Below are 9,166 nucleotides of genomic sequence, written 5' to 3'. Positions count from 1 at the left end.
GTCCAATATTTTGCCTACCGACATGCATGCCACTTTGCAACGGCAATGGCCGTTCCCCCAGCCTTTGATCTCAAGTTTCGTCTGCTGTTGAAGATTTAGTTTTTGTTTATCCAGATGAGCATGCTAATTCCTCGCGTATCCGGCAGTCTCAACAAGAGTCAATTGTCTTCAAGTAATGTCCAATCCAAGTTTCCAATAATGCTGGCAATCCTGCATACCTACGTCGGTACAAACCTGCACAAGATGATGTGAACCACTATTTGTGCGAAGGAAACGCACGTGTTTAATAAGTGCATATGCAAATCTGCGTGTTTTTGATGCGATTGCCTCGCAGCAATGTCGGCATTTTACATTTAAGAAGCAGACTCAACGATTCTTCAACAGACGCCGATGGCAAGCAACCAATCAGCAGTCTACCGGAACATTCAAAAGCTCAGACTAGCAATTGTGAAAAAAAGAACAAACTTTATTACAACTTGTATAGGCTTGCTTTCACCCTGCGTCATTATTTGCAGCTGGACATATCGCCTTGTCCGGAGGCCGCCGATGCGGCAGATGAAAGTTAGTGATGAGACATTAAAATCAGGTGTCTGTATCAACTCGCATCCGGTGCGTACATAGATAGTGAACTTATACGAGACGTCGCAAATAATGCTCCCTCTCTCTCTCCCTCCTCAGAAGGACGGATTGAAAATAAGCTTAAAGAGCAAACGGTAAAGGACGACCCATGCATGTGTATCAAGCCACAGCCTGCGACTCGAGTCCTAAGAAAGCTGTAAAATGAGAAGACTAAAATGTCTATGATGATACAGAATACCGAAAAATGAAATGGGATGGCTGGAACAAACAATGGCCGCGTGCATTCCACATCCCGAAACCAAACTTCACCTCAAACTCATCTCCGGACACATTTGTCGCCTACGATATAAGTCAACACGGGAGCGAGTTCCGATTGGTACCGTTTGCTACACACAAATCCCTCTGGCGAGGGCACGACACATTGCATCAAGAAGTGTAACCATTCGAGGCATAATTAATGCACAATAGTATGTCGACCGCTCGTTATGGGGCTTTGTGAAGGCTCCATGAATGCCAGCATTGGGGTCATCGGGGAGCAGACTCCAAAACGATCGTTCGGCGAAGGTGCTACACAAAGAATGACTTGGCGAACTCCCTTCAGGGTTCCAATACGTCGGCTACCTTCAGGTACCGGCGAATGTGAATCCAGCAGTCGTAGTTCAACTGGTCCAGCTGCATGCCGCCGTCGTGCCGTGCATTGCACTCGACGCGTTCCTTGACCACGCCGGTCACGCGCATGTACTCGTGGACGTCGCTATGGGCCAGACACTGCCGGGCGCCACTGACCATGGCCGCAGCTTCGGCCTCCCCTCCTAGAGACGCCCTGGCTCGAACGTTGTCAACGAGTACCGGGTGCTCGGAGAGGATCACGAAGGCCCGCGCGCAGTAGGGGTCGTGGTCTCCCAACACGAATCTGGTCGCTCGTTCCACGAGACTGCGGTTACGTCGCACGATGTCTTGGGCAGCGAACATCTCGGCGTTGACAGGTGTGCAATCGTTAATTTCGAGGCGAAGCAGGTTGTACCTCTGGGCCAGACGGGGCATTAGACGTCCCAGGAAGGCCACGCCGAAGATTTCGCCGAAGACCTTGAAAGAGAGCTCGTGAAGACGGGGATTCGTGGCGGCACGGGCGAGCACCGGGTAGACATCATCGCGCAACTGCACCATTGACTCCAGCACGATCTTGGCGATGCCGAGATTCGAAGAGAAGGCGTCGCACAAGTCAAACATAGAATCACGTAGAGACTCGTCGTTGCCGACGTCCGCCATCCAGACACTGATCTCAATTGCTCTCAACGCGGGCGCGTTTCTTATGTAAGTGGAAAGTGACTCATAAACGCTGTCGAGGAAAAAGTCGAGAAATACGCGAAGCGATGTGACGTGGCTGCAAGTACCCAAGACATCCAAGGCGCTTCGGAGGTCACTCCTGCCGCGAAGGTATCCGTAACTAAGAACGACGGCCGTCACTTCGCGACAGTCCGAAAGCGTCGCCAGATCTCGAGGTCCAACGCGATGGTCGCTGATGCAGACCCTGTGGGCGAGTCCGCACTCCCGTATCGTGCCGCAGACTTGCCGCAGGCCACCGTCATGGGGAAGACTGTGCAAGGTCAATTTCTGGATGGAGCGGTTGTGCTTCAGTGCTCGCAGTAAGATGCAACAGTCTTCGGTTGTGGACCACAAGATGTCCAGGACCAGTTCCTCCAGAGTTGTGTTTCTCTGCAACGCCGATGCCCAAGCGCGAGCATTGACCGCGCGCGCGCCTTCTAGTGGGTGGTGATTAATCAGTCCATCGCCGAAGCCCGTGAATCGCAGGCTCAACGTGCGGAGACTACGACTCTCGGCAATCACTCTCGTGAAGAGCCCACAGTCTCGGCTTCCGACATAAAACTCTGCCGCGAACTCGTGCAGCGTTGTCATTGCGGAGATGGCCTGCACGAGGATGGGCCATCCTGGTGAGGTATCGAAGTAGACCGCGCTCAGAGTGAGTTTACGAAGCGTCGCGTCTTCCATGGTCAGATACTGCACAAACCGCTCTGACGGTCGGTTCCGGGGACCACACGAAAAGACGCAGGCTCCGACGGCGAGTTCCGTGATCGTGCTGTTATCGATGAGCGCATCGATGAGCTTCGCGGCCGTGGGACGGCTCATTGTCGTTGCCGCCACGTCCAACGACGTGAGTGCGGCACCGTCTCGCGTGAGCAGGCAGTTGGGGATCGTCATTCTCTCACCGCAATGGCCGCCGACATGCTGGCACGCGAATTCGCCAGCGTAGTGGAACTTGATCCGCCAGATCCTAGCCATAGATCGACACCTTAGCTGTAAATATTGCCGCGAACACTGGTCAATTGAAAAGAGGAAAGAACAAACGAACTGAAACACCATGCTTGCGAAACCGTAACTCTGCAAGATGCTCGAATGTTCGTTTCATAAACTGTATGTGTTAGAGCATGCGCAGCAGACACGCGTGATATAGAAGTTTACAAATTACGTGAAACTTCTTGCAATTCTTCTTACGGTTTTGCATAAATGCTACTCCCGCATTAGTGCTATACTTTTTGTCAGCTTTTGAATGCGAAAGAAACTGCGCAAGGACTTGGACATGTGAAGGGATCTTTTAGTACGCGATTGGAATCTATTAGCCTGTTTTTTTTTCATGTTCTTACTTTCTCGCGGACAACGTGCGCGCACTTCTGCGAGGCATGTTGAGATCGATCGGATAGTTATCATTGGTCGTGTACGTTTTTCGAATGCGTCTTTATGTTCTGCATAGCTTCCTGCTACAAGTATCATCCGCACTTAGCTTATCACGCAGCAACATCGTTGGTCGATAAATATCTATTGCGGGTTAAATGTCATTGCCCGTACAACACAGAGCTTCAGGGATTGGCGCGGGCCTTCATTAGCCTGCACACGCAGCAGATGACCGTGCCGCGTAGTCGTTTCTCGATCGCATGCGCCCCAGGGCACAATAACACGGAGGATATATAGCTGGCTGTAATTGCGTTTCGACGTGAAACGTCTTCAACGGGGGTCGAACCTGCCGAAACCCATGCGTGGAAAACACGGTAACTGTGGCATATTCGCGTCTAGCTTCGCAACCATACTATACCCATGTCCCTCTTTCTAGAGAGGAGTGAAGCCATTACTCGGCCCTTCCCAAGTGTCGCATGCGATAATGGTGGTGCTGTCGGCCCGTGCATGACGCAATCGGAGGTAACTTTAGCCTCGCGCGCGGGCCTTCAGAGAGGCGCATATCTGGGCAGCATACATTTTTCCATCCGAGCAGGAACGGCGGTGTCTGAGAGAGCTCAGCGTGCCGCAGTAGGTATAACTCATCCGGCTCAAACCGGCGTTCGTCGGGAGTTCCGCAAGGGCTACAAATGTGCAATTTGTTGTAGAAAAATTTCACGCGTGCTCGGCTACGTCCTCCCCCTCCATGCGTTCGACACATGCGGTTCAAAAATGGCATGGACGTATTCGGGGAACAAGGCAGGGAGATATCCGAAACCTTCGACTACCGCGATTCGTGTTCGTATTGATGGCGAGTGCAAGCGCCGGTGATTGAAGCAAACGAGAGGGCACCACAACCCTCTGTAATGTACGGCGCGGGCTCGGGCCGCTGCAGAAACCACGGGGGTCCCGGACTCCGAAAATTTCGACCACCTGGGGCTCTTTAACGCACACCTAAATCTAAGTACACAGGTGTTTTCGCATTTCGCCCCCATCGAAATGCGGCCGCCGTGGCCGGAATTCGATCCCGCGACCTCGTGCTCAGTGAGTGAGTGAGTGAAGAAACATTTATTGTAGGTCCGGCGAGGACGCGAACTCGTCGCGCACCCGGCTAGTCCCACGTCGGGACCGGCAGGTCTAGCCCACCGGCCCGGTCGCGGGCACGCCGGACAGCCAGGATTTGCTGTTCCAGAGCGGGGCTACGCAGAAGCGAGTCCCACTCCTCCTTGATGAACTTAGGGTATGTTGACCCGCACTCCCACAGCATGTGCGCTAGAGTAGAGGTCTGCCCGCAGGAGGGGCAGGCGTCGTCGCGATACACGTCCGGGTAAGCCTCGTGGAGAACGGACAGACACGGATACGTACTAGTCTGCAGAAGCCTAAGAGAAACGGCTTGCGCCCTATTCAACCTGGGGTGAGGGGGTGGAAAGACCCTTCTAGTATTGTAGAAGAATTTAATAATCTCGTTATGAGTAGCGGGAGCATCCCTGTGGCCGTAGGGAGGAGGGGAGTCGGTGCTTCTTGCAGAGGAAGCGCGGTCGGTGAGGTCACGCGCAGCCTCGTGAGCAGACTCATTCAGGTTCTGGGGGGCACCCTCGACCGACCCTACGTGAGCTGGAAACCAGTGGATTGAATGATGCGTCAGAGCATATCGATTCGAGTTGCTAAGAAGACGAGCAGCTTGCTTGGCGATGCAACCCTTCTGAAAAGCCCTAACTGCCGTTTTGGAATCGCTATATATCTCGGACCCACGACTGTCTAGCAGGGCGCGGGCGATGGCGGCTTGCTCGGCGACTCCGGGGTCTGAAGTGCGAATGGGGGCGCAATTAGAAATCTTGCCGCTGGAGTTGACCACAACGATGGCAAAGGTCTTCCCATCGCTGTACTCCGCGGCGTCGACGAAGCTTGCTCTAATGTCTCGTTGCTTTATCTGTTTGAGGATGGCTGCTGCTCTGGCCTTGCGTCTGCCCTCGTTATGGACGGGATGGACGTTTCGGGGCACAGGGGCCACTTCGAACTTGTCTCGAATGCACCTAGGGATCGGGGTACTGACCATCGGGAATCCCGCAGGGTGGTAACCCAACTCTTCGAGGATGTGTTTACCTGCCGCTGTGGTGCTCAGGCGAGTGAGTTGCGCACGTTCTTGGGCCTCGGCAATCTCCTCGGCAGTGTTATGCACCCCCAGCTTGAGGAGATCCTCGGTATGGGTCCTGATGGGTAGCCCGAGAGCCATCTTGACCACTTTGCGGATGAGAGCGTTGAGCTTGTCTCGCTCCGCTCTGAGCCAGTTGTGCATAGAAATTGTGTACGTAAAGTGACATAGCACGAAGGCATTGATAAGCCTGAGGAGATTGTTTTCCTTCATTCCTCGGTGCCGGTTTGCTATTCTGCGAACGAGGCGGAAAGCGTTGTCCGTCTTTGCGATGATCTTGCGGAGAGCCGTTCCGTTCCCGCCGTTGAATTCGACAAACATGCCGAGGACCCGAATAACGTCGACCCTGGGTATCATCCCCCCGTCACAAGTACGAAGACTGATGCTGCTTTCGGAAACTGGCTTCCAATCTTTGGGTCTTCCTCCCTTCTCTTTTCGGTAAAGCAGAAGCTCCGACTTGGCGGGGGAGCATCGAAGTCCGGTGGGGCGGAGATACTCCTTGATCACATCGATCGCCTCCTGCATGGATTCTTCGACTCTGCCCTCGCAGCCGCCGGGGCACCATAAGGTGATGTCGTCGGCGTATATGGTGTGCTTGACGCCCTCTTCGCGTGCCAACCTCTCGGAAAGACCAATCATACAGATGTTGAACAGGGTGGGCGAGATGACGGCGCCCTGAGGAGTGCCCCGCCCTCCGAGGGGCACATCGTTGGAGCGGAAGTCCCCAATGCGAAGCTTGGCCTTCCTGTCCGTTAGGAAAGAGCTGACGTAGCTATGGAATCTGTAACCGAGACCCAGGTCTGAAATGGTCTTTACGATGAAGCTGTGGAGCACGTTGTCGAAAGCTTTCTCGAGGTCCAGACCGAGCAAAGCCTTGACGTCTCTGGAACGGCCATCCACAATCTGATGCTTTATTAGCTTCATTGCATCCTGCGTCGAGAGTCCGGCGCGGAAGCCGATCATGTTGTAGGTGTAAACCTCGTTGTCTTCGAGGTACCCGTTGACCCTGTTGAGGACGACGCGCTCCATGACCTTGCCGACGCAGGAGGTTAGAGAAATCGGCCTGAGGTTCTCGGTGTTCGGGGCCTTGCCGGGCTTGGGAATGAGCACCGTACAGGCCATCTTCCACTCTGCAGGAACAACGCCGCTATTCCAGCACTCGTTGATTTTGTCGGTCAGGAAGACGATCGACGTGTCCTCTAGGTTTCTCAACATTCTGTTGGTGACTCCGTCTGGACCAGGCGCAGACTTGCGGTTGAGTGCGAAGATGGCCTGTCTGACCTCGGCAACGGAGAAGTCTTCGTCGAGCTCGGGGCGTGGAGGGCCTCGGTAGTCCGGGAGTTGGGTCACTGGATCTCCATCGCGACAGACGGGCAAGTACTTCTATACGAGTTTTGAGACGAGCTCATCAACCGTGTGAGACCTGGTGGCTTCGTGAAGGGCCCGGGCCAACGTATGCCGCTGATTTGACTTTGAACCGCTTTCGTCGAGAAGGTGCTTCAGCATACCCCAGGATTTGCGGTTGCGCATCTGTCCGTCGACGGATTCGCAGAGCTCGTCCCACTGCTGCTGGCATAGCGCCTTGCAGTGTTCATCGATGACCTTGTTGAGCTCTGAGATCTTTTTTCGGAGTCTGCGATTGAGCCTTTGGCCCTTCCATCGGCGGAGCAGGGCGTTTTTGGCCTCGATCAGGTGGGCAAGTCTGCTGTCCATCCGCTCGACGTCGAGATCGGTTTCTACTTTCTTGGTAGCCGCGGAAGCGTCGTTCCGGACGCCTTCGCACCATTCTTCGAGGGTGGCGGGTGCCCTGTCTTTGCCGGGTTCTTCGCGAATCTTGCGAAAGCGGTCCCAATCGATGAACGTGAATTCCTTGATCCTACTCCGAGACACCTTGAAGTTGGTCTCGAGAATGTAGTGGTCGCTGCCGAACTCCATGGCGGTGTTCTCCCAGCCCACGTCCTCAACGTTCCTGACGAACGAGAGGTCGGGTGCTACCTCGTGCTGAGCAGCCCAACACCATAGCCACTGAGCAACCACGGCGGGTCACAGGTAAACATGAACACACATCACTTGATGACAGTGGAAATTGTCCGTGAAAACGCTAGAGCTTGGAATCGTCGCAGTAGTCGCGAGGCAATTGACTTTCGTAGAAGTGTCGCTCCAATGCGAACGAAACGTCTTAAACACAGCGCATGCAAAGCTACCGGTACGACGCGCACTCTGCAAACATCGTGGATCCGTTTGAAGATGGAGTCCCACACGGGCGCGTTCTTTAGACACGTTGCAGATTGCTTTCAAGACATACGAGCACCGGCAATGCGTCCCCATGGCGTCCTCCAAAGGCGTCCACTACGGCGTCGAGGCAGGGTAACAGCCGCCGTAGAAGAACGCCCTTCCACCCCGCCTCGCATGCTACAGGAGAAGGCACGCATCTGGGCCTCGTTCCTCGCTCTCCGCATGCGAGATTGAACCACACCACCTAGATAACACATGGCCTGTTTACTCCGATCCATGACGTCACGCTTCCTGGCCCCAAATTTCCATTGACAAGGCTGGCGTATTGAAAGCGGCGACATCAAAATCACTGTTGCCTAGTCGCAAGCGTCTCCATTAGACTCTATGGCAGTCGGGCTAGGTAGCATGACGTCATGGATCCGAGTGAAAAGGCCATGTGCTATCTAGGTGGTGTTGGATTGAACCGCTCTCGCCCGCTCACCCTCACATGCTTTCACTCATACGGAACTTCATGGCGACGGCGACGGGAGATATATGCCTGGAGTGTCATTGTAATTGCTATCGCAATAACAAAAATGTGGACCGCTTCACGGTTTTGCTTGTCATCTTTGCGCAGGGGTCATGCAAATCTTCTTTGTATCGTTCCAATTTTTAGTATATGCACTTTGGAAGCGCACTTGCTAATCTTTCGTTCAACTATATATATCGCTATGATTTCGGTGGTACCAAAGCGGCAGCGAGAGTTCTTTAATATCGTAAGATTTGAGGCCCTGATGGGAAATAAATCATAGAAAGTGCCATGTTTTACAGGTATTGGGATTCTTAGCAACCAACTGCTATACTGACGACAGTTCATTTCAACGAACAGGATTTGTATACCATATTTGTTACCTGTACAACGAGGGAACTGCGCCGGCTTCCGATTTCGGTGGCTCTGTTTGTCCCGCCCTCTCGTGGGCATCACTCGAGTTAACACACATGCCGCGTAAATTCAAAGCGTGGTGCCAGAATTCCACGCAGAAACTACTCTGGGAGTTGTCTAAACTGTGCGTAAGCATTATGCCACTTGCTCATGTCCACGCACCCCGGTGTGTCATTCTAAATATTATGAAACTTCATCCGACCCATATAAGCCTTTTACAAACCTTAGTGGACCCGATCCTACACTTATCAACTTTATCTTCACCGCCACACTAACTTCCATGGTAAGCTTCGGGTACGTCCCCGCGCCCCGCAACATGCAACCGGAGCACAACGACGGTAGAATTCACCGTTACGGTGCATTCTGCAACCACTACAAGTACCGACTCCACATACGCTACGCTACCTTCTTGCCCACTGCGTCCCAGAGCAGTGTGAAGGCGCCCTTCGCGACGGTGCCTTTGAGGTCCGCCTGGCAATGATCCCATGGGCACCAACTTTCGCCGAAGACTACATATAAGGAGCCCGGACTGCCTCCCCTACTCCCTT

General features: G+C 53.7%; 1 protein-coding gene and 1 non-coding gene across 2 annotated transcripts; both read right to left on the bottom strand.

The window, feature by feature from the left end:
* Positions 1-1,176: 1,176 nt before the first annotated feature.
* On the bottom strand, positions 1,177-2,799 carry LOC139049293 (uncharacterized). The gene has a single exon (XM_070524671.1). The coding sequence runs from the start codon at positions 2,797-2,799 to the stop codon at positions 1,177-1,179; it is 1,623 nt and encodes a 540-aa protein (XP_070380772.1).
* A 5,468-nt stretch (positions 2,800-8,267) lies between these two features.
* Positions 8,268-8,371, bottom strand: LOC139049330 (U6 spliceosomal RNA). Its single transcript, XR_011508191.1, has one exon. It is a non-coding gene; the product is annotated as a U6 spliceosomal RNA (small nuclear RNA).
* Between the last annotated feature and the right edge of the window lie 795 nt (positions 8,372-9,166).

The sequence above is a fragment of the Dermacentor albipictus genome, chromosome 8 (genome assembly GCF_038994185.2).
Source record: "Dermacentor albipictus isolate Rhodes 1998 colony chromosome 8, USDA_Dalb.pri_finalv2, whole genome shotgun sequence".
NCBI lineage: Eukaryota > Metazoa > Arthropoda > Arachnida > Ixodida > Ixodidae > Dermacentor > Dermacentor albipictus.
This window is presented reverse-complemented; position numbering and strand designations above follow the sequence as displayed.